We start from the raw sequence: 26,609 nt of genomic DNA, 5'->3' as shown, positions 1-26,609 counted from the left end.
GACTTTCAAAAACTGAATTTTACTCTCCAATGAATTTGTTCCACTCTGGTGATATAAGCAGTAAGTGATATGAAAATCAAGAAGAACTTCGTATATACAATGGACAATAAGCACAGAGGAACTATTTTGTCTATTGTTTTCCTCTTGTTTCTAGTTTAAAATGTATGACTCAGCAGAGCCAAGTGCCCATATCTTTCCATCCTCATCACTCCTTCCAGCTTCCAGATAACCTCTAGTGACTGAATTTTTAAGGAAAAGAGAGTCAAATGCCAGATGAAAGTGAGCCATAACTTCTTCCTATGGATCTGCAGCATACTACACTCTGCTTTGGATCTTTCTGGCTTCTGACTATACCAGTTAAAATGCTGAGAGCATGGATTGAGGGTGCTCAGTAGTACAGCGCATGTCTAGCATGCACAACGCAGTAACTCCTGTGATTCTTATGTGCTTTATATATTATATGCAAAATCTGGATGTATTACAGTTTGTATAATCCACCCCCTATTGGAAGACGTGTGCTGTTTCTAGTTCTTTGCTCCTACAAACAGTTCTGCAGGCAATACCTTATACATAAAGCATGACAAAAATATATAACAGTCTGTAGGGTAGATTCCTACAATTTCAGAGTTTGGCTCCAAAGATATATATTTTGGGGGACTAGAAAGATGGTGCAGCAGTTAAAAGCACTGACTGCTCTTACAGAGGCTCCAGGTTCCATTTCCAGCACCCACATGACATCTAACAACCCTCCATAGCTTCGGTTTTAGGATATCAGATGCTATATTCTGTTTTCTGCAGACATTGTGCACATGTGGTGCACTTACATACCTGTAGGCAAAGCAGTCATACACATAATAAAATATATATAAAAAAGATATGTTTAAAAATTTTTGACATCTATTGCATTAAATCCCAAATTTAGTGAAGAAAATAGAAAGTCTTGGACAACTCATAATACCGCTTAATTTTTAAATAATTGTTATTATTTGTTGTGTGTTTTGAGAGGTAGGGTTTCATGTAGCGCAGGCTGATCTCAAACTTGCTATATATCTAGAAATAGTCTTGAATGCCTGATCCTCCATCCTCCTGCATTAACCTACCAAGTGCTGGAACAACAGGCATGCCCGGGTTGCTTTATTTATTCACTTATTTGTTTATTTATTTATTTATTGTTGAGACAATCTTACTTTGTTGGTCAAGTTTGCCTGGAAATCATGATGTAGCCCAAGTTGGCCTTCAATGTGCGATTCTCTGACTTCTGCCTCCCAAACGATGGAATTACAGGCATATACCACCATGTCTGGCTTAATATTGTTTTCTTACTGAGTAGAGAGAAATTGGACATATTGTAACTCAATATGAATGTGAAGAGATTCTTGTTCATTGTTTTTTTCTTTTTCTGTCTTTTTGAGACAGGGTCTCCTTGTAGTCCCAGCTGACCTGAAGTCACTATGTAGGCCAGGCTGGCCTTGAACTCACAACGATCCGCCTGCCTCTGCCTCCCGAGTGCTGGGATTAAAGGCATGCACCACCACACTCAGCTCATTGGTTATTTTTTTAATTGACATTACTTTTGATTTGAATGTTTAGAGAAAAATTTTGTAGTAATGAATTCAAAATATATTTTGAGAATTCTGATTATCCTTATTTGTGAATATCTGAGACAAATAAAAAAATAATACCCATTCACAGAATTTGGAGAACTGGAAAATTAATACTTCCACATAGAAGATGTCCTTTTCAATCTTATATTAACTTTTCCAAGAGTCATTAATTATATAGATTTTCTTTACTAGATTTGTAAGGATTCTCGTGACTGATTTTTACTCAAATAAAAAAATAATCTTTTTCTGATTACATAATGCATATAAACAACTGTTATTAAAAAAATTAAACCAGGGAGGGGCTGGAGAGATGGCTCAGCGATTAAGAGCACTGACTGCTCTTGCAGAGGACCTTGGTTCAATTCCCAACATCCACATGGTGGCTACAGACCATCCTTAACTCCAGTTCCAGGGGAATCATAAGCCCTCTTCTGACCTCCGTGGCATTGCACAACACGGGTGCACTCACATACATGCAGACAATACACTCATACACATAAAATAAAAATAATAAATAAAATAGTTTTAAAAAATCAAACCATATACAAAGGTAGAAAGAAAAAAACAAATATCACCTTTAGTCACACCAATTTGAAATTACCATTACTTACATGTGCTTGAATCTCATGCCCAGCTCTCCTTGAGAAATGCATACATATATATGTATATGTATATATATGATGTATATGTGTATATATGTATATGGTATCCATGTATATGCCTATATATTTAACATAAAATAAGTTCTTTGTATTCATCATTATTTCTTTTTCATGGAAATTTTTCTGTTCACATATTTCAACTATATTTGTCTTTCACTAGACCTTTTTAAAATTCTTTCATTCAGTGAGTATTTGCTAATACAAATTCCCTTTATTTTGGCACCGTGTATTAGTCACGTACTCCAGAGAAACAGGGGAATGAGGGAGAACAGGAAGCAAAGCAGAGAGGAAGAGAGGGGAGACAGAGCAAGCACGCATGTGAAGGAGGGCTTTATTTCTTGTAAAGAATTGGCTCCTGTGCTATGGAGGCTGAGAAATCCCATAGCCTGCTGTCTGAAAGCTGGAGATCTAGGAATGCCATGGGTATAATTCAGTCTGAGTTTGAATGCTTGAAAATCAGACAGCTAATGGTGCACACTTCGTTTTGAGGGTTAGAGAAGATGAATGTCCCATCTCAGGCAGTCAGAAAGAAAGCACTTCTCACTTCCTGTACCCTTTTGTTCTATTCAGGCCCTCAGTGGATTGGGTGATATGTTCCCATGCTGGGGAGGAAATGTACTTCACTTAGTCTACCCATTCAGATGCTAATCTCATTTAGAAACACCATCACAGACACATCCAGAAATAATGTGTAGCTGAATACTGTATCTGGGCACTCTGTTACCCAGTCAGGTTGACATACAGAATTAACCATCCCCACAAAAGAGACCTCTTAGAATTTGGAAGTAAACAGATATTCTCTTCTCTTTTTCAAATTTCCAAGGGCTGGTTTGCTGATTTCAGCCCCTTCTAGGCCTTGATAAAATCCTCATGTCATGTCATGCCAATTTGAAATGTTAGCAAGTTCTCCAGCATGAACAAGGTGACTTTAGGCACCTGGCTTCAACCCATACCTTCCATTAGGCATATTTTATGTATGAGACTGAGGCTTAGCTATTGTTGACATAATTTTTTATTTTTTAAAAAAAATGTTGTGTGTATGAGTGTATTACATGCATGCATTTAAGTGCACCTGTGTTGTACAATGTTCATGGAGGTCTGAAGAAGGCATCAGATTCCCCTGGAACTGGAGTTACAGACGGTTGTTAGTCTCTGTGTGGAATCGATCCTGGTGCTTGTAACCACTGAGCCATCTCTCCAGCCCTGATTTCTTTGTTTTTGTTTCAGAGAGGGTCTCATGTAGTCCAGACAGGCCCCCAAAATCACTGTGTAGCTGAGGACATAGCTGAAGTTCTGATTCTCTTGTCTCAACCACTTGACTGTTGGGATTGGCCTATCGTTTTGAAGGGATGCTTAACAGCTTATAGGGATATGGCAGGCCAGAGAATGCTTTGACAGCTCCCCATCTTGGTTACTTCACTGTCCTTCAATTTTTCTGCAGTATTAAACTTTTCTCACCATTTAAAAGTAACATTTTATTTTTCTATGTCATTTTGTTTGTTTTATGATACAGAGTTTCCCTATGTAGCCCTGACTAGTCTGGTAATCTCTTTGTAGCCCAGGCTACCTCCATCTCCAGGCACTCTTCCTGCCTCAGCCTCTTAAATGCTGGGATTACAGGCAGGTACCATCACACCCAGCTTAGTTTTCTAATAAATTTCTGCTCACTGTCTTTCATTGCCCATTATAACTTAATGTTTTTTTTTGTTGTTGTTGTTGTTGTTGTCGTTGTTGTTTAACCCCAGGAAGGGGTAAAAAATAAAGAATAGAAAAAAGACTGTATGCAGCTTAACTGTCATGCTAATTGGTATGCAGCTCTTGGGTTTTGGCACCCATGGTCTCATTGGGAGAACAGGACAAACATGATAGAGTCAGCCACATAGCCGAGAATGATGCAAACTTGTAAAGGGTCCTAAGATGGCCATTTCAGAAGGTGGTCAGGAATCTTTTTATCAAAAGCACCTGAGGAGCTTGTTAAAAATGACAGGTATCCAGGCCCCCAAACTGACTTACTACGTGAGTCTCTGCTCATATATATGGGGAAATAACATTTTAAACAACTTTCCTAACCCCTTCCTCCACCTCTTTCCCTAAAGGTGGTTTTGGTGATCACTTAGATTAGAGAATCAGTAAGTGAAAGGTTGAGTAGAGGAGTTAGGATTCAAGACAGATCTTGGAAGAAAGTCAGAATGTAGATAAGCAGAGAGTAGATGAGAAGGAATCTAGACAGGGCCAACTGTATGAACAAATTCCTCCAGGCAAGAGCAAACATGCCTCCAATTAGTCCCTGCAAGTCATAGAGTGGATCACACTGTACCTCTCCCCCATTGAAATGTCCCTCAGAAGATGGAATTATCTATTTCCTACAACTGTTGCAGCACATTGTATTAAAAATGTCCTCTGTGTTACCACAAACCAACCAGGCTCCCATCTACTCAGAATGAGTACCTGTCTACAGAATGAAAGAGATGCTATTTGCCTGTATCCAAGTAGGAAACAATAAGCAGTAAGTTCCAGTGCTACAACTTTATATGGCTTAAAGTTAATGCCTGTATCAGTGACATTTCTCGTTGCTCTGGCAAACTACCTGACAAAAGTAACTTAAGGAAGGGAGCATTCACTTTGGCTCACAGTTGGAGGGTACAGTCTATCAAGGCAGAGAAGGCATGGTGGTAGGATTTCAAGGTGGCTGGTCACATTGCATCCAGTCAGGAAGTACAGTGACGAATGCTACTGCTCAGCTCCCTTTCTCCCTTCTTATTCAGTCTGGGTCTCTACCTCATAGAATGGTATCACCCACATTTAAGATGGGCCTTCCCTCCTCAGTTAAACCTCTCTGGAAACACCCTCATAGATATGCTGAGAAGTGTCTCTTCTGGGTGATCATAAATTCAGTCAAGTGAACCATAGAGATTAGTCATCACGATTTCTAAACAATATGGCTTACCAAACTGACATGCAATAAGAAAGGGAAGAGAAAGACGGCAGCACCACAAACCCCAAATGCCTGGGCAGCTCTTTGAAATCCTTGCTCTAGCCTCCCCTGGCTAACCGTCATTTTCACTCACTCATTACTATACTTACTTATTCCCACCCTGAATTTTCTCTGCCTTTCGAGAACTCACCTCCCTTCTAAAATTTTATTTTAATTGTGTGTGTGTGTGTGTGTGTGTGTGTGTGTATGAGCACATGTGCCATGGCTCATGTGCCATGTGCAGGTTAGAGAACGCTTATGTGGATTCAGTTCTCTTCTTCCACCTTTTTTTACTGTTTGAGAATTTCATACACATGTATATGTTTTGATCAAATCCACACCCCATTCTCTCCCTTCTCTCCCTTTCAATTCCTCCCCTATCTTCCCATCCCATTTCTCTTCCAAAGTCATGCGCTTTGTTTCTAAACCCACTGAGCCCACTTAAGTGCTGCCTGCATGTGCATGAGTGTAGGAACGTGTACTGGAGCATGGGCGGCCTCTTAGGTGCATCCATGAAGAAAATGGCTCTCTCCCCCAACAGTCATCAGTGGCCAATAGCTCCTCAGGTAGGGGTAGGGGTTTCCTGAGGTCTCTATCACCGGACATACCTCTAATTTCGATGTTTATGTATTTTACCCTCTTAAAAAGATGTTTTTCATACTTTTTTGCTATTTTTGATTTTGAGACAGGATCTTGCTGTATCTCAAGCTAGTTTGGAATTCCCCACGTAGTCCAGCATGGCCTTGAACTTGTGATCCTCCCAATTTAGCCTCCTGAGTGCAGGGATTACAGGTGTGTACACACCAGACCTGGCAGTTTCTTCATACTTACATGGCTCCTTCCCCTTAGAAAACTTGGTTACGAAGATGAATCCACTCTTAATCCTTTCCAGGAAATGTCAGAAATGCAATTTATGGGAAAATCAATAGTCCAGAGTAGAGGTACCAAAGGTTACCACCTCTTTTTCTATGGCTTCATGCCATCTGTTCTCCTCTGAAATCAGGAAAAGCTTAGTTCAGCAAATGGATGCTTACTTGTCCTGCTGAAGACAGAGTCAGGGAGGCACAAGCAGTGTCTGGACACAGTCTATTTTAGTAAATTTGAAGAGATCTCATCTCGATCAAATTGTACTGCTCTGAAGTTGGTTGGTCTGCCAAACTCCTTGCCTTCTGACGCAGCACTGAGGCCTTCTGTTAGAGAGCACATAGCCTTCTCTGTCTGTTTCCCTTCTCCATTTGTACTAGATGCCCTGTGGCCTGAGAAAGAACCAGTCTTCATTCATCAGTTGATCTTTTGAGACAGAGGAAAGCAAGAAAAGTCTGAGTGAATTTGAGAAAAAATCTCAAGCATCCCTTGATGTGAATTGCTGCCAATGAATCTGCTACAAGGGTAGTTCTGTGTTGTAGGTTACCAGGCATGTGTGGCTTAGGGGGAATAATATGATGAGAAAAGGATTTTTTCCCACTGTGTATAAGTGAGGCTGTGTGTGTGTGTGTGTGTATGTAGGGGCACATGTATATGTGTGCACATGTGTATAGGCCAGTAGTCAAATTTTGGTGTTGTTGCTTAGGGGCCATTTACCTTTTAAAATTATTTTTATGCATATGATTATTTGTATACCTGTACATGCAATGCCCGTGGATGCCAGAAGAGAGCACTGAATCCCCTGGAACTGGAGTTATGGATAGTTGTTATCTGCCATATATGTGCTGGAAACAAAACTGAGATCCTCTGCAAGAGCAGCCAGTGCTCCTAACTACTGAGCCATTTCCCCAGCCACTCATCATGTTTTTGGAGACAGGGCATCTCACTGTGACCTAGAGTTCACCAATTAGACTGGGCTGGCTGACCAGAGAGCTTCAAGGATTTGGGTGTTCACCTCTCCAGCACTGGAATTATAAGCATGTTCCATCATACTTGGTTTATTACATAGGTTTGAAGGATCAAACTCAGGTCCTCATGCTTGCCTGGCAAGCACGTTAGTGATTCAGCTATCTACCCAGTCCTGACAAAGCTTATTACTTGCGTTTTCCACTTTACTTTTATGAGATCAACATCCTGCCATCCCCCAAAACTTGAAATTATATCAGTTTCTCTTCAGTAGAGAAGGTGGTGGTGGTGGTGGTAGTGGTATAGCTCAGTGGAAGAACTTCTGCCTATCCTGCAGGAGGCTGATTTCTATCCTCAGCATGAAGAGGGAATTTCTTCCAGTAGGCTGTTCTGTCTTAATTTCTTTATTTTTCAAATATTTTAGTTTATTATTTTTAATTTTATGTATAGGAGTGTAATGCCTGCATGTAAGAAGGTGCACCCATATCGTGCAATGTCTGTGGAGGTCAGAAGAGAGTGTCAGATCCCCTGGAACTGTAGTTATGGATGGCTGTTAGCTGCTATGTGGATGCTAAGAATTGAACCTGAGTCTACTGCAAGAGCAGCCAGTGCTCTTAACCTCTGAGCCATCTCTCCAGCCCCGATTTCTTTATTTTTATAGATTTTGTAATTCCGATTGTATGACAATTATAGACAACAGTCATTGAAAGGAAGGGTAAGGATGTGAGATTGTAGATTTGTCACTTAGGGCTGAGAATCTCACAGATGCTTATTCTCTGTGTGTGACCAGCTGTGGAACACTATAATAGCCTCTATATGTTGCAAAAAGAAGCTTTTTTGATGAGTGGTGACAGATACACATGTCTATAAATATAAAGATCTAGATTTAGCATACAATAAGAAATAAGTTTGCTTAGGGAATTGACATAAGGTTTTCTCCAGGATCTATGATCTCTCCAGCCATGTGTATTTGGCAATGTTTATAGTACCACACATGAGTTCCCTCCCATTGAGCAGGCTTTAGGTCCAATTAGATAGTTGTTGATTATCCCCAAGGTAAAAGTGCCACTACTGCACAATATAGTTTGCTGTGTCAGTCATTGTGTGGTTATTAGACTTTAAAGTTGGGGTTGGACCATTGATTTATTTTCTCCCTTAGCAGCTTGCGTAGTATCCTCTAAAACTATGAGAGCTAATCTTCAGGGAAGAGGCTTCCAGGTCAGTTCCAGCTCCATTGCTCCAAGTCCTGTGTCTGAAGTATGACCTGTCTTCAGCAGGAAATAAAAGGCTGTGGCAATAGCCTCTGTTGTTTTGGGAACCCCTTGGACTACCCTGACCAACAACTCAAGGGAAGTTTCTCCCATCTGGCACTATATTTCTTATTTTATACATTGTATTCACAGTTAGTGAAAGTACCTTATAATAATAAAGTAGTTATAATTCTTCCCTTCTATTCCTTATATAATTATTGTCATTCATTTAACTGATGCATAAGCATACCCAAATGTATAAATATACTCATGTAATTAAATACGTTCTTACTATTATTATTTTGGCTGGTACTGGAGATTGAACACAAGACCCAATTATGAATAACATATTTTTGGACAATTAATAAGAGAAAATTAAGATTATTATTTTGTCTTCTCTTATTCCTTCATGATTATTCTCTTTTTAACATAAATACAAGTGTTCTGATGTATATCACTTTCCTTCTCTGTAAAGAGAAGGAAACATTTATCCGAGCTCATGGTTTCAGAAGGTTTAGTCCATAGTCCTTGGTTGATTCTGGACCTGTGTATACTGAGGCAGAACATCATGGTGGTAGGACACAGAGTCTCAAGAATTGCTTTTAACATTTCTTGCAAATCAGGCCTATGGGTGACCATTTCTGCCAGGTTTATTTCTCTAATTTATTATTTGTCTAAAAATTCATTATTTCTGCTTCATTTTTGAATAATAATTTCACAAGACACTGAATTCAAGATTAATGAGTGTCTTCATTTGCTTTCTATTGCTGTGATGTGCAACCAACTTGAGGAGGAAAGGATTCATAGCCCATCTTTAAAGGAAGCCAAGGCAGGAACTCAGGGCAGGAACTTGAAGGCAGGAACTGAAGCACAGAACACAAAGGAGTGCTACTTGCTGACTTGTTCCATCGGCTTGTACTCAGTCTGCTTTCTTATACAGCTCAGGACCACCTGCCCAGAAGTGGCACCATCCACAGTGGGCTGGGCCCTCCCATATCACTCAATAATCAAGAAAATGCCTCACAGACATGCACACAGGGCAATCTGATAAAAGAAAATACCCAATTGAGGTTCCCTCTTCCCAGGTGTGTCAAGTTGATAATTAAAGCTATCCAGCTCAGTGGGATCCTTTTCAGAAAATTCCAAAATTCCTGTAATATTTGACTTTGGTTTTTATCTCTGTCTCCTCAAATTAATTTCTGTTGTTGTTATTGTTTGTTTTCTTTTGGTGGTGCTGGGAGATGGAACTCAGGGTCTTGAGCATGCTAGATAAATCCTCTACTACTGATCTACACCCCCAGCTCCAATTGCTTTTTCCTTTCAGTGTGGCTTCCCATTTTGTACTGGAAGTCTGACATGATATACTGGGGAAAACGGATTGTTGGGGATTGTGGGGAACAAGTGTTTAGTAATGTGGTAGCAGCATATGGAGAGAGGGATGCATTACATTTTCCCATGACTATGCCTTAGTCTTCTGGAGAACCTGAGCCCCTGGACTGTGGCCCTCACTTGTGCTGCTCAGGGCCCCTCTCAACTGAGACAAGATCGCTAGAGGGGGTTGGAGTTGGTTATTTCCCTTCTTTTACACAGAAATTAGGAAATGAAAACTTCCATGCAATTTGGCTACCAGAACTGTTCTGATCTCATAATGGCTAGTCTCCATGGAAAAATAAGGTCATTTCCTCTATTTTTACTGGGACAAAATTCACAAAAGTGATGTTGTGCTCCCGTGCACTGGGCCCTCTTGAGTTCTCAACTTTCAGATTTGTTCATAGTGAGCTCCTAGCAACTTGCCAGTTACAACTGAAATTTTCTTACCTTGGTCCTGGTTCCTGTGGAAGCTTCTTGTGGGTCTCTACTTTGGTACGTCATAATTCTCTGAGCCAGATTGTCTCTTCATCTTTTTGAATAGATGTATTTTCTGTGATCTCATTTTTCTAACAAATCTTAGAAATTTTTTTTTCATTTTGTCCAGATAACTTCTTGATCATATCTACCTCCTTTCCCCTCAAAACTCCCCACCATGTCTCCCTCCCAAATTCATGTCCCTTTTTTCCTTTTTCTTTAAAATATGGGCACTTGGCATCTATAATTATTTTTTAATATTTTATTATTTTTATTTTACATGTTAGTGTATTGCCTGCATGTATGTAAATGCACCCATGTGGTGTAATGCCCACAGAGGTCAGAAATGGGCATCAGATTCCCCTGGAACTGGAGTTATGGACGGTTGTTAGCCACCATGTAAGTTCTGGAAATTGAACCCAGATCCTCTACAAGAGCAACCAGTGCTCTTAACTATTGAGCCATCTCTCCAGCTCCCCATAATTATTTTCTTGAAGCACGACTTTAATTTTTTTGTGTGTTTTATTGTTTTGTTTAGTTTTTGAGACAGAGACCCTTCCTATATCCTGAACTGGTCTGGAACTCACTATGTAGACCGGGCTGGCCTTGATCACACAGAGATCTGCTTGCCTCTGCCTCCTGAGTGCCTGGATTAAACACATGCATCACCGTGCCTGGATATGTGCTTTTTTGTGTGGGGGGGTGGTGTTGGTGTTTTTTTTTAAACAGGATCTCATGTAGTCCAGCCAGGTCTTGACACAGAGATCTGCTTGCCTCTGCCTCCTGAGTGCCTGGATTAAACACATGCGTCACCGTGCCTGGATATGTGCTTTTTTGTGTGTGTGGGGGGTGGTGTTGGTGTTTTTTTTTTAAACAGGATCTCATGTAGTCCAGCCAGGTCTTAGACTCCTTATATAGTTGAGGATGGCCTTGAACTCTTCATCCTCTTTCCTCTACTTCCCAAGAGTTGTTAGGATTACAAGCATGTACCACCACACCCACTTTATGTGGTACTGGGAATCAAATTCATGACTTCACGCAATTCCTCTACCAACTGAGCTTCAGCCCCAGTTTTTGTATGTTTCTGTATTTATCTCATAGTACTTTCCAATGTCCTTTATTGTAACTAGACTATTGTGAAGTGGGAACATTTCTATTCCATCACTGGACTAATTTCAGAGAACATCAATACTTTCAAACTTTGAATTTACATTTATAGAGAATAGTTTTTGAGTAAAAGGGGAACTGAAAGCAGGCAAGAGGGGTCTGACGAGGAACATAATTTAACTCTTAACTTTTCTCCATTTTTGGCACTGAGCCTTGCAGTGTAGCCCAGGCAGGCCTTAAACTCACTACATATGCAGGCTAGCCTCATGTCATCTTTCTGCCTCACCTGCCTGAATGCTGAGATTAGAGGTACATGCCTCCATGCCCAGCAAACCGTTAGCTTTGGAAGCCACCTTGTGGCCTTCTAAGTCATCAATTACCAATGAAAGTGACATTACCCTTCAGGTAGCATTTGGCAATGTCTGGATACATTTTTCACCATTATAAATGGAGTTTGGGGTGTAGTACAACTGATACCTAGTGAGTAGAGGTCAGGAATGCCACTTTCCTGTCCTCAAGGTACAGGGTATTATTCTCACAACAGACACTTACCTAATCTGAAATGCCAGTACTGCTACTATTGAGGATGATGATTTTTAACCTCTTAAATTGGTCAAAGTGTTTTCCCCTCAGCCAGTACCTACCTGCACAGTATCTCACTGCTGCTTCACAATGGTCCAGGAGGTAGTTGAAATGTCACAATCTGAGATGAGGTAGGTTATGCCTTAAAACTGAAGCAGCCTGTTGGTCAATAGCAGAGCTGGGACTACCATCCTTTAGTTCAGTTGTTTCCAGAAAGCCAGCAGTTCCTTGGGCCTCTACTTGTTTCAACCACTCCACTTTTCAAAAGCAGATCATTATGCTTTGTCTTGTGATTACTGCCACTAATTGATATTTACAAGGATTAGCTCTAGGGCCTCCTCAGATAGCAAAGTCCACAGGTGTTCAAGACTCAAAATGGTGTAGCAATTGCACATAACCTTTGCACATCCTCCAATATGCTTAAGATAATCTCTAGGTTGTCTATCATAAGTAATAGAACGTGTATGATGTATGAATAATTGTCATACTGTATTTTTTTAATTCTGGGAATGGAACCGAAGGCCTCACACATGCTGGGTTAGTACTCTACCACTAATCTACATCCTCAGCTGGTTTTCACTTTTCATCTTGAGACTAGGCCTCATTGCGTTGTCCTGGCAGGCCTTGGATTTGCAGTCCTTTTGCCTCAGCCTCAAGGGTAACTGGGATTAGAGGCCTGTGCCATGCTGTATTTTTTAAGGAATAATGACAAGGAAAAAAAGAAAAAAAACCCTCTGTATTTATTCAGCTCAAATGCAGTTTTTAAAATATTTTCAATCTGAGATTAGCTGAATTCTGTAGATGTGGAACTTCGTGGGTGTAGAGCCCAGCCAATGCGGAGCCCACAACAGACACAGAGCCAACTGTGTATTTCTGCCATTTTGATAGACTAATGTGCTTCTCGTAGTTAGCAATGCTTCTCTGTCTTGCAGATTCCTATTTAATTTCTCCATCTGCAGATAGGATGGAAGCTTACTATAGGCAGCATAGCAATTGACATAGAGTAGGGGCTTAGAAATGTTTGTTGATTGAATTCGAAGGTAACAAAAATATTTAACCAAATATTAACTTTGTCATGTATAAGAGCTTGAAACGAAGACTGTATCTGCTTTTAGAACCGCCTGAGAGATGGGGCATAACCCTAGGACTAATCAGGAAAGAAACACTGGGGGACCATATATCTGTTGTTTTATCTATTAATTTTTCTTTATTAGTCACTTATGGTAGCTTGCACCTGTAATGTAATCCCGACATTCAAGAGGCTGAGGCAGGTGGATTATGGTGAGTTTAGGGCAGCTTGGGCTACATAGTAAGTTCCAGGCCAGTCTGGACTAGAGACTGAAACTGTGTCAAAAAACCAACAACCAAAAAGAATTTTGTGTTATTAATAGTACAGATAAATATTGTTTTGTTCTCCTTGTTAAATTCCTATGCAACAGGTACATTTTGCTTAAAATGTTCTATATGTTGGCGCTGGAGAGAGCTCAGTGGTTAAGAAAGTGCACTGGATGCTCTTGTAGGTAAGCAAGCTTCAGTTCCCAGCACTCATAACTAACAACTGTCCGTAACTCTAGTTCCAGGAATGTGACACCCTCTTCTGGCCTCCTAGGTCATTGCACGCATGTGGTGTACATGCAGGCAAAACCCGCATGCGTATAAAATAAAAATAATTTTTTTTGTTCTTCTTGACACAGGGTCTTCCTGAAGCCCCAGCTGTCCTGGAACTCACTATGTAGACCACGCTGGCCTTGAACTCACAGAGATCCACCTGCCTCTGCCTCCCGAGTGCTGGGATTAAAGGCGTGCGCCACCACGCCCAGCAAAAATAAATAATTTTTAAATGTACTAGATGCTAACATTTTGTTCCATAAAGGTCTTATCAGAAACATGATATGAACACAAAACTTCTGTGATGTTTAGTGTTATAGTTATCTTTAAATTCTCCTAACCTCTAGGCTGTGTGTTTTAAGGTAGCTGATTTTAATTTTCTCATTCATAAAAATGGGAACAATGATCCTCATTAGCTAACCTAGCCTGTTCCTCAGAATACTTATTTAAAGCCCATAAAATAATTGTGAACAGTACTGTGTAAATGGCAAGACTCCTTCAGTTACGATAAGACCTTTATGGACTTCAGTTCCCAGCACTCATAACTAACAACTGTCCGTAACTCTAGTTCCAGGAATGTGACACCCTCTTCTGGCCTCCTAGGTCATTGCACGCATGTGGTGTACATGCAGGCAAAACCCGCATGCGTATAAAATAAAAATAATTTTTTTTGTTCTTCTTGACACAGGGTCTTCCTGAAGCCCCAGCTGTCCTGGAACTCACTATGTAGACCACGCTGGCCTTGAACTCACAGAGATCCACCTGCCTCTGCCTCCCGAGTGCTGGGATTAAAGGCGTGCGCCACCACGCCCAGCAAAAATAAATAATTTTTAAATGTACTAGATGCTAACATTTTGTTCCATAAAGGTCTTATCAGAAACATGATATGAACACAAAACTTCTGTGATGTTTAGTGTTATAGTTATCTTTAAATTCTCCTAACCTCTAGGCTGTGTGTTTTAAGGTAGCTGATTTTAATTTTCTCATTCATAAAAATGGGAACAATGATCCTCATTAGCTAACCTAGCCTGTTCCTCAGAATACTTATTTAAAGCCCATAAAATAATTGTGAACAGTACTGTGTAAATGGCAAGACTCCTTCAGTTACGATAACTCAAATAATTGTGTGTACCTCTGAGTTATGTGATATAACTAGCTATCAGGCAATTATTAAAATAAAAATTATTATTTTTCTAGAGTGCAAATATTTTTCTAGTACATTCTGATTTTGTGTTCTTTACGTACAGTACTGACTAGGCTAAGTAAATTGGGCCTTTTCCCCTAGTAATTTGGCTAAATGATCTACCGTGGTATTTGACTTTGGACTCTCTTGACAATTACGATACCTTACCTTTTTTTTCTCCATAGGTATTACAGAACATCCTGGACACCGAAAAAGAATATGCTAAAGAGCTCCAGTCTCTTCTTGTTACTTACCTGAGACCCTTGCAGTCTAATAACAAGTAAGAATTTTTTTAAACTCTGAGTCAAATAAAGCAAGATAATGTCAGCACATGGAGTCATTACTCCCATGTCACTCAATAATTGATTTCCACAGATCTCACATTGCCAAGAACATGGTCAGGGCAACAGAAATTATGCAAGATGTTGCTTTTGGAGAACTTGGCTTGCTTTCTGAGGAAGGAATGAGCTGATCTGAAATTCTGCCTGTCATAATTTTTATCTTGGATATTTTTTAACCTCTTTTCCACTTATTTTTTTAAATTTAAACCCATAGCACAGACCAATTACACCAGTTTACAGGATAGAGCATGATATTTCAATACACCTCTACAATGTGTAATGATCAGATTAGGCATCCATAGAAACCCTGCTATGTTATACAGCATTTAGAAGTTTCTTCTATTCATCTGCACCCCTGTATGCCCTATACACCTTGACGCTTGCCTATCCATCCCTCCATCCTCCATATCCCCCTAGGTTTTGGTAACCAGTCTTCTACTCTGTTTCAATAAGGTTTACTTTTTTTTTTTTTTGGTCTTTTGAGACAGGTTCTCCCTGTAGCCCCAGCTGACCTGGAACTCACTATGTAGACCAGGCTGGCCTCAAACTCAGAGATCTGCCTGCCTCTGCCTTGTGAGTGTTGGGATTAAAGGTGTGCGCCACCATGCCCAGGAAGGTTTACTTATTAATTAAGTTTTTTGTTGTTTTTTAAACCCTCAATGTAGTAGTGCACACCTTTAATCCCAGCACTTGGCAGGAAAAGACAGGTGAACCTCTGAGATCCAGGCAAGCCTGATCTACGTAGTGAGCAAGTTCCAGGCCAGTTGGGGTTACAGGGAGACCCTACCTTAAAAAATATTTTTTATCTTAAAGTTTTTCATACAAGTAAATATTGTATACTGAACAGGTCCCCCTTCCTTTTCTTGCCCCCCCCCCTGTTATCTTGTTCCCTTAGGCAGTCTCAATTCTACTTTCATGTCGTATACACGTTCATGATTTCATGTCTCTCTGTTAAACAAATGAGAGGAGACTCAGCATTTGTCGTTTTGAGACTGGCTTAATGTGGTTAATGTGATTGTCTCCAGTTAAATTCATTTTCATGCAAATTACAAAACTTCATTCTCATTTATGGGTAAAAAAATATAATTCCATTGTGCACATATGCTGCATCTGTGCTATGCATTCCTCTGGTTTGGGGTACCTAGGCTTGTTCCATCGCTTAGCTGTGAGTAGCACTGAAATATTGAACAAAGACTGTTTGTTTAGTAGCGCTTCAATGCATAGACATTGATGTGCAAGTGTATGAATTCTCTATTTTACCTTCCACATTTCTTGTGCATTTTAAAACAGTGGGTCTGGTTTTATCACGCAGAAAAAGGCTCCTTGGTGCTTTTATTCAGAAAGCATATAAACTTGAAATTCTCATGCTCACTCTGACCCTCACTTGCCAGGCCAGACCTCTTTCCCAGGCTCCCAGAGTGAAAGTATGTGATATTTTGTGAATGTTTATAAGAGCAATTCAAGTCAGAATTTCACCAGGCAAATGAGAATGGTAATGAGATGCTGAAGTGTTTTAGAAAGCAAACTGTAAAAACTTATTTTGGTTTTCAAAAATATGAAATGATTACCTAAAGCCTGAACTGAAAACTTAGTTTTCATGAAGGAAAAATACAGATCACTTTTAATGCTATAGGTGTAACATATTTAACAAATAGTCACTGCATTTATTTGCTGCTTTAATTGATTTGATTTCACTAGTGATTAAGATCTGTAACTGAAATAGAAACTTTAGCATTCAGCTCACACAATGGAGAACAAAATCTTCCCCTTTTACCTCAGTAAAAAAACTGATTTCTGTGGACATTTGTCTAAACTATCAACTTCAGGCTTAAATGAGTTTAGTATAGTAAGCTATCTCCTTTTTTTCTTCCAAATTATGTTTGTTTATGTAAAATATCTTACCAAATTTTGACTTTATTCTCATGGTACCATGGGAATCTTTCTTCATATGGAAGGATTTTATATTCCTTTGATAAGAATTTGAGCATGATTAACAAGAAAATGTTGAGTTTTATTATGTGAAATGTGAATCACAGTTCTCAGTGCCAGATAGGAATGCAGCACATCGCTGGCTCTAGTGCCCTGGGAGAAATACTGTCTCCATTGACGGATAAGAAACTGAAGTGCAGGCAGGCTTACTGCCTTGCCTGGCACATAGCCAGCAAGTGCTCAGACTGTATCTACCGTACCTCTTGCTACTATATGAAATGTACCTTCTATTTTCTGGTTGTAACAAGCAGAATAGAGGGTAACTGAAGTGGTAGTTCAGGAGAGGAGATGGTCAGATTTCAAATGAGGGAGAGACTGATTTGCAATCATGAAGCAGGGGGAGGAAAAGGAGAGCCAGGTAGAGAAGGTGTGTGACTTGAAACAGACCTGCATACTTCCTCAGTTTGACCCTTTGAATGTATATGTATTTAGAGTGTTTCCATTCAGTGTAACTATTTTGCCACCCCACAATGATTTGAGCAAGTTCAACTGTTTACTGTCTGATGATGAAGGGACCAGGGTGTAGTAATACCAGGACCCATCTTGTTGTGGCTAGAACATAACAGCTAGGGAAGTTGTCTGACTGCTGGATTTGTTTTCTGTTTGTTCCTTTTCTTGTTGCTTTGTTTGTTTGTTTGTTTGTTTGTTTGTTTTGAGACAGGGTCTATAGCCTCAACTGGCCTGGAACTCACTATATAGACCAGGCTGGCTTCCATCTTGCAGAGATCTGCCTGCCTCTGCCTCTCCAGTTCTGGGATTAAAGGCATACACCACCACGACTAGCTTGGATTGCTTTTGACACCCTTAGGTAAAGTTTTCAGTTTGCAGGTCAGCATAACAGCAGAGGAACTGGAAACTTTTTATAATCTAAGGATTACTGGGAGTGCTTAGTGAATCTCATCTTTTGTTTTGTTGTGCTTTCTTGAGACAGGATCTCACTATGCAGGCCTGGCTGGCCTGGAATTCACTATGTAGACCAGGCTGGCCTTGACCTCAAAGTGATCCCATTGTCTCTGCCTCCTGAGTGCCAGGATTAAAGGCACCACCACACCCAGTGGGTTTTACCTTTTTTATTAGTCAGCAAAACTTATTCTCTTGCAAATATTATTCTAGGAATTATGTATGAGATGTATGTATGTACGTATTTTTTGTTAATTGGTTTTGAGACAATGTCTGATGTGGCCTAGGCTGGCTTCAAACTTGAACTCCTGACCCCCTTGAATTCACCTCCCAAGTGTTGAGATTACAGGTGTGTCTTACTACACCTGATTTAGGATTGTATATTCGTTTTTAAATTTATTTTCTTTGTTTTTAAACATGTGTATGCCTGTGTGTGTATGTGTATGTGAATACAGGTGCTCCATGGGCCAGAAGAAGTCAGTCCCCAAAGATGTAGTTATGAGCAGTTGTGAGCCACCCAGTGTGTGTGCTAGGTACTGAACTCAGGTCCTCTGCAAGAGCAACAAGTGTTCTCATCACTGGGCCATCTCTCTAGTCTCCAGGATTATATATTATTTTTAATATATTTTATTTATTATTTTTATCTTATGTGTATGAATGTATTTCCCGAATATATGTAAGTGCACCCATTTTTGTGCCATTCCCACAGAGGTTAGAAGAGGGTGTTGGATCCCCTGGAACTGGAGTTCAGATGGTTGTTAGCTGCTATGTGGGTGCTGGGAATCGAACCTGGGTTTTCTGCGAAAGCAGCCAGTGTTCTTAACCACTGAGTCATCTCTTCAGCCCCAGAATTATATGTTCTTTTTTTTTTTGGCTTTTTGAGACAGGGTCTCTCTGTAGCCCCAGTTGTCCTGGAACTCACTATGTAGACCAGGCTGGCCTCGAACTCACAAAGATCCGCCTGCCTCTGCCTCCCAAGTACTGGGATTAAAGGTGTGCGCCACCACGCCCAGCTCATATGTTCTTTTTTTTTAACTTAAAAAAATTTATTGACAATTTCATACATGCATATAAGACATTTTGATCAAATCCACACCCACTCCCTCCCCTCCAATTCCTCCCATGTCTCCCCATCACTTTTTTCCTGACAACTTCGTATACTCTTTCTGGTTTTTTTTCGGCGGGGGGTTGCTACTATAACATTACCATACCCTGTGAAGAGGTAACCCTAAAATCTTTTAGGGATTAGATAAGAGCCCCCAAATACTTTTGACGTTTTTGATCTTTGAAACAGAGTGTATTGCTAAGAGGCCCAAGGACATTTTGATTTTTAGCCAAGAAACTGGCTACTTTTCTTTCGAGTCTTTTTTCCCTAACTGCCTAGCTAATTCCTACCTCCTATTCTTATCACACCATCCTCTGAAGAGGTTGCCCAAATTGCCAATAGGGAATCGGGACGCAGACCGATCTGGCTTCTTCCATGCTGAACAGGGATGCAGGATGAGGCAATTGGGGCACCCCTTCAGTGGGTCTATCTAAAAGACTCCAGAATTGCATAACTCTTATCTGTAGTGGGAAAAGAAAGCCCTTGACTGGTGAATAGGAGATGTGAAGGAGAAGTAAAGGCAAGAGTAATTAGCATTACAAGTTCTAGACAGGGAACCAGAAAAAAGTCAAAACAGGGCAAATTTCATATGTTCATGCCAGAGTCCACTGGGATTTCTTGACAAGAGCTTCCAAAAGCATGCCTCAATTGGGTTCCTCCTCATTTTTCTTTTGTCTGCCAAGGCTGGACTTAGTGATGGACTCAAGACTTGTTTTCAGGCACTTTGATAGCTGTTGGAGTGGCTAGAATCAGTGTCAGTTCCCTCTCAAAGGCTTCTAGATAGGGGGAGAAAACAAATTTAACCATCATTTTAGAACAATAGTGGGTTGTCTCCCTCAGCTATAGGTGGGCCCTACAGTATTGCAGACCAAACTTTGAAGTCTTATATCTGGCAGCACTTTCTGATTAGAAAAAAAAATCATCAATGATAAATAATTGTCTAAATAACATTTTATATGGACTTAAGCCTACTGTCTGAGAAGTGTAATCCCTTGAACTCTTAAAGAAATATACTGATCACTTTAATCTTTGGTTATACTTTCCTTTTGGGTGTTTAAGACCATACCATTGGCCCAAATAAACCAATTTATTTTTATTCTTAAGGTCCTTTGAGGGATTATATATTCTTAAGAAGAAGGAATACGTGGCACATTGATCTTTCAAGTTAATCTTCAGAAAAGTTTTCCCCCAAAGTGGTTAAGATTGCGGTTTTTGGTAAAAATGTTTTCATACAATTCCTTTCTTTGCCGTTATTTGAATTTTTACTCTGGGTAGTTTGCTTAACTGCTCTATGTCTGCGTTTTCTCACCTGTAAAATGGACATAGCCATAACACATACTTCCCACAGGTACAGTAAACTCAAATGAACTTTTTATTTTTATAAATAACACTTATTTGTATGAACGTTTCATGCCTTATGAGGGTTGACTCCTGTTCTTATGATCACTTACTGTTTGGTAGGGGAAGGATGAACTGGAACATTTTTCATAAAGTTGTTCAGTTTATTTGAGTCCATTCCATCCTACAAATAACAATAACAAAAACCATCCATTCTATTTTCTTCACTCTACTTCCTTTCATGAACATTTCTTTTAGTTGTTATTTGATCATTTTTGTTTCAGAGAAAGCTGATTTTGCTGCTGTTTTCCTCCTACATTTATTGATCATATATATTTTAATTACTTTTCCATTTCCCCAAGAGTAAGACACAGCAAAGATTTTAAACTTATTACCACTTGTGAGGGCTTTTATCTGTTTCTATACTTTGATATTATGCATGTGTTGTTAGTTGTCCTCATGGCTTAATAAAATACGTAAATGTCCCTTATGACCACTGACTTTCTTTAGGATCATTATTATTCTTATTTTAGTAAATCAAGGAAAAATTAAACAGCATTGCCCAAGATCGTAGAGCTGTTGTAAATTCAAAAAGCAAAAATTAAAACAGGCATTTTACCTTCCCTAATGTTTGCCAGCAACATTAGCAAGCGGTTAGCTATATATCTAAATTCATCCTTCCCTTCTGTTGACTGGAACATCATGTACTGTTTTTCAGTCTAAGTTCTGTGGAGTTTACATGTTTACTGGGGAACTTTGAAGAGGTATGTACATTTCAACAGACACTCTGCCAAGCTTTGGAAGAATGTTCAAAGTAAGTGTGGCACTGACTTTGTTGTTTCCTTTCACACTTTAAAAGATGGATCAGTTTAAATTAATAATTACTTGTGGTTTTGTTTATTTGTTTGGGTTTTTTGAGACAAGGTATTAAACAGCCCAGGCTAACTTGCAACTCACTATGTAGCTGAAGCTGACCTTGAACTCCTGATGCTCCTGCCTTTACCTCCCAAGTACTAGGATTATAGGCTTGGGTCAGGCACAGGGGCACTTTGTCTTTATATTTTTGGTATAGTTTTGGTACATTGTCCCAGGATAAAGTAAAAATAAAAAGACAAAACAAAACTACAAATCCAAAAGCAGGCATGGTGGCACACGCCTTTAGTCCCAGTACTCTGAGGCGGAGGCAGGAGGATCTTTGTGAGATCAACCCCACCTTCTTCTACATGGTGAGTTCCAGGCCAGCTGGGCCTACAAGGGGACCTTGTCTTAAGAAAATAAAAACAAAAGCATATCAAAGAAACAAAAACTGTTGGTGGTATTCAGTGCTAAAACATTATGTATGTGTCAAGTCTGTCCATCTAATAAAATGTTTCTGACTTTAATTTAAAATCGTATCAATTTTGTGCTTCTGGTGACCTTAAGAGATGAGGTCTTAATTCATCATTATGACAGCTTTGACATTGGTTAGAGATTTTATGTGCTATAGATTACTTGGAAAAGACATTTAGATCACTCTTTTAACAATCACTCTCTCTTTCTCTGTCTCTCTCTCTCTTCTTTCTCTGTCTCTCTCTGTGTCTCTCTCCTCTCCCCCTGGGCTGGGCTTCCTTTGCATATTCTAAGAAGGCTCTTTACCACTGAGCTATGTCTCCACCCTCACTTGGAATGCTTTCTCTCCCTCTAGCTAAGGTTGGCCTCAAGCTCCCTATGGAGCCAAGGTTGGTCTTGAATTTTTGATCTTTTTGTCTTTGCCTCCACATTTCTGGCATCACAGGTGTGTGTCACCACGTCTAGCTTTCTCTTTAAATCACTGATAGTATTGTGTTTGTTTTATTCTGACTTGAAATATATGCAAAGGAAGGAAAAAAGTATGTTTTATGTGAACTACATGTTCTTGATGGCTAATTGATTGCTAATGGTCAACATTTTTATAATAAAGTTCATTAGCATGATCATCTGGCAATATATTTCTGTTGAAAAATTAATCTTCCAAATGATATATCGTAAAAATATCTGATGATTTCTATCATGAATGTATGGGAAATTGGAGATGACTGCCTGGTTTTTGAACTTTATGGGATGAATATATTTGTCCAGAATGGAACATGGAGAGACTCTACACTCTAGAGACACATTGAGCTGCCAGTAGCAATGCAGATACCTGATAGGGAAAGATGCTGGCCAAGCAAGATGGGCAGAGTACAAGCTACACTTACAATCTTTATGTTCTCCATTTTTTTTGAGGAACACATAGAAAACAGCCCATGGGACATGCCAGTATTGTTTACATACTGGATGATGTGACTCAGAGTGATATTTTCATTTTTGATGATTTTCTGATTTTCTACCAATGAAAATAATTAAAATAACTAAATTAATTAGCTAAAATAACTTAAAAATCATGAGACTTCCCCGTTTAACAACCATCAGGCCAACAAGGCTATCATTTTCTGTGGTGTGATACTGCTGAATTCACTTAGTTTTGCCTGTGCTTAAGCTTGATATAAATTTCAGTCTTCTTAGTATGTTGAGTAAAATTTGAATATAATCATCCTAGAAACAAACACCCCAACCTGTCAATTCCAAGTAAGTATCTGATCCTGTATGTTAGTCAAATCAGTGGTCCGAAAAGTACATTTCATGCATAAAATTCTTCTAATCTGCTTTAAAATAACTCATAGCACCATATTCAAAAGGTTTACTGCTTCCAGGCTTAGTTGCAAATATCTTCTTTAGTTTCTGTTTCCAATTTTACATTTTGTGTTTCACATGTTTTACTTACAGGTTTCCAGAAAACCAACACAAAGTTGGAGGCTGTCTACTCAACCTCATGCCTCATTTTAAATCTATGTACCTGGCTTACTGTGCAAATCATCCTTCAGCTGTAAATGTGCTCACCCAACACAGGTAAAGCACTGACTTTTTCCCAGCTAAGCTGTTCTGCAACGACAACCTTTCTTAGGATTACTTCCTCTAGGAATCCAAACTCTCTAATTCAGTTCTTGATTATGTTTTTTTCTACAAGGAAAAAAATTAATTGTTACACGGGTTACTCATCCATTAGTGCAACAAGTAATTTATTAAGCACCACATGCAAGGATATATGTACACTGATGGATGTAGTAGCAATCAAGGAAGAGAGGGCCCCTCCCCTCATGGGAGGGAAATTCAGATAGTAAGTTCAACATTGTAGACATGTTGCATTACAAAAGATTAGTCAAAGTGATGCCTGGAAACTTTGCGATATGGTATTAAATTAGAGGGGAGAAAAGTAAGGGCAGGATAAAAGATGACTTTCCTTAAGTAAAATTCCATTTAGATCTAATGGGCTACCTTACCTATGTCAGTTAATGTAATTTTATGGTGATAAATGTACGCTGATTGAACACATTAATGGGTTTTATTGTGACGATTCCATATATGCATTTATCATGCTTGGGTCATGCCCAGTCTCCTATCTTCTACTTCCCATTCTACAGGCCTATATTAAGGTTGACGGTTCTTTGTTTGTTGTTTTATTTTCATGAAGGTTACATAGTACATAGTCCAGACTGGCCTCAAATTCTTGGCAATCCTCCTGTCTCAGCCTCCCAAGTGCTAGGATGACAGGCATGAGCCATTTAATTTTTTTAAATTCTAGATTTGAGGATTATAATATATGAGAAAAAAACCCATGTGGTACTTGTCTTTCTGTGTTTGGCTTATTTGATTTAACATGATGACCTCTATTTCCATCTGAAAACAACATTTCTTTCTTCTTTGTGGTTGAATAATGTTCCATTTTACATATACATATATATATATACATATATGTATACATACACACACACACAGAGCTAGACTGATTCCATTGCTTGGCTGTTATGAGTAGAGCCTCAATAAACAGGGGTATGCAGGTATCTCTGTTTTATGCTGACTTCCTTTCTTCAGCTATATACCCATGAGTTGTATAGCTGGGTCTAGTCGTAGTTCTATTTTTAGTGTTTTGAGGGACCTCCATACTCCAAAGTGGCTAGACTGAGGTACATTCCCATGAGCAATGTATAACAGTTTCTTTCCCCATTACTGCCAGCGTTTTTTAGTTATTTTCTTTTCTTTTTAAAAAATATTTTTACTGAGATTTTGTGCATTTCGTATAATAGATCTTAATTAAATTTAGAACCCTTCCTCCATCTGCACCCCATAGCGCCCCCCCCGCACTGGATTTCATGCATTCTGTCATATATGTTAAGTCCTATCCAGTCAAGCTTTTGTACCCAGATGTCCTTTGGTGCAAATTCATTCACTGGAGTCTAGTCAGCCTGTCTAGAGTCACTCCCTTACTATTTTGACTGGGGTGAGATGGGAATCCCGAGAATTTGGCTTTGCATTTCCCAGATTGCTAAAGGTACTGAATTTTTCCTATAAATTTTCCATTTTTGCTTTTTTTGGAGCAGTGTCTTTTGGATAATTTGACCATTTCTTCATTGTATTATTTCTTCTTTTGTTAAGTTTTTTAAATTAGTTTATTTTTTTTTTTTTGATGAATGAGAATTTTCTTAGAGTTTAAAAGAAAAACCCCAGGGCAGGCAAAGCTATAAATCTCACCCATTGCTGGGAGGACAGAGATAAAGGAAAAAAGATTTTAAAAAATGAAGGCAAATCTTATGAGTCAAGCCAGGGAGGAGATCTGCCACATGGTGCACAAGCCGCCACATGCTGGGGAAGAAAGCGTTAGAGAAAAGCTGAGGAAGCCCAAAGTACCAGAGCAAGTATGCGTAGGCTCTATCTGGCATCCAAAGGAAAAAGACAAAAAAGAAGAAAAGGGAAAAGGTACTCAGAAAGGTGGGCAGGCCCAACAGAATCTCACGGTGGTTCTGTAGCGACTGCATTGTGAGTTTTTAGATGGTAGTCTAATGTCAGAAAATATATTTCTGACATCCTGGGAAATTGTTTTCTCCCATTCTGTATGCTATCTCAATACTCTGCTCTTTCTTTTTCTATGTAGAAGCATTTTTATACATTTCTGTAGTCATATATGCCAATTCTTACTTTTACTTCCTGGAAACTTTGAGTCCTTTGCAGAAAGTCCTTGCTTACATTTCACAGTGTTTCCTCCTAGAAGTTTCAAGGTTTCTGGCCTTACCTTATGGTCTTTGATCCGTTTTGAACTGATTTTTGTGCAGAGAGAGAAATAGGAATCACATCTCATTCTTTTAAATGTGACTATCCAGTTTTCCAAAGTTTTTGTTTCACTTATAATTTCTGTTTTCATTTACTCTCTGTGCTGGATAGCTTTAGTGTCAACTTGACACACCTGGGTTGAGGGAGCCTCAATCGGGGAATTGCCTCTATTGGACTGGCCTGTGGCCATGTCTGAAGGGTATCTTCTTGATGAGTGATGTGGGAGGACCCAGCCCACTGTGGGTGGTGCCACCCCTGGGCAGGTGGGCCGGTGTTGCATAAGAAAGCAGGCTGAGCAGGTGCCAAGGGAGCAAGCCAGTAAGCAACGTTCCTCCGTGGCCTGTGCTCCAGCTCTTGCCCTGAGTTCTACCTTGGGTTCCTGGATGAACTGTGACCCGGATATGTAAGATAAATAAAACCTTTCCTCCCCAAGTTGGTAGTGGTCAGAGTATTGTCACAGCAATGAAGAACAAACTAGGACAGAGATTGGAACCAGAAGTGAGGTATTGCTGTGACAGACCTGACCTTTGTGTTTTTGGGAGGACTGTGGAAGTGTTTGAAACTTTGGGCTGGAAAAGCCATTGTGTACTCAGAGTTTGTTGCTGTGGAGCTTGGAACAGTTATGCTGAAAGAGTTATAGACAATGGAGGCCTGGCTTATGAATCTTCAAAGGGAAGCAGGGACTATCAGGGCTGTTCGTGTGAAATTTTGCATTGAGAATCTGTGAGTTCTGGTCGGCTGGGGCTGAAGAATCAGCTGTGATTAAGAAGAGACCAGAACCGGAAGCAAAACCTTTCCTTTACTGGGACAATTGATGCTGGTTAGCTGGGGCTGAAAAATCAACTGTAAGTAACAAGAGACCAGCATCACTGTGATGGAGTCTTCTGGGAGGTATTTCCTCAGGGGCAGCACACAGGGGACCCGCACCTCTATTTCAAGCCGGAAGCAGGACTTGGTAATGTGTAAGAGTCTCCTGCATGGTTCTGGTGTTGAAAGCGTGAAGGGGTCACAGAGAGCAGCTGAGGCTTGGCACTCTGAGAGGCCAGGAAAGGCCATAGGTGAAAGTACGGCTTCAGTTGCAGCAAAGACCCCAGGATTGAAGGGGTCATGGAGAGAATCTGAGGCTTT

The 26,609-nt window shown here is 39.8% G+C and overlaps 1 protein-coding gene across 2 annotated transcripts in view; it reads left to right on the top strand.

Annotated features, from left to right (window-relative positions):
- Window positions 1-26,609, top strand: part of Arhgef6 (Rac/Cdc42 guanine nucleotide exchange factor 6) — a 151,905-nt gene that overhangs the window by 55,852 nt on the left and 69,444 nt on the right. For both annotated transcript variants that reach the window (XM_008840705.2, XM_029567177.1), the window contains 3 exons: window positions 14,831-14,925; window positions 21,037-21,132; window positions 23,103-23,225. In XM_008840705.2, coding sequence (XP_008838927.2) covers window positions 14,831-14,925; window positions 21,037-21,132; window positions 23,103-23,225 — 314 coding nt within the window. The remainder of the gene's footprint in view (window positions 1-14,830; window positions 14,926-21,036; window positions 21,133-23,102; window positions 23,226-26,609) is intronic.

This window comes from Nannospalax galili, unplaced genomic scaffold (genome assembly GCF_000622305.1).
Source record: "Nannospalax galili isolate Female #2095 unplaced genomic scaffold, S.galili_v1.0 scaffold901, whole genome shotgun sequence".
NCBI lineage: Eukaryota > Metazoa > Chordata > Mammalia > Rodentia > Spalacidae > Nannospalax > Nannospalax galili.
The sequence above is the reverse complement of the archived record's forward strand: the minus strand, read 5'-3'. Positions and strand labels throughout refer to the sequence as shown.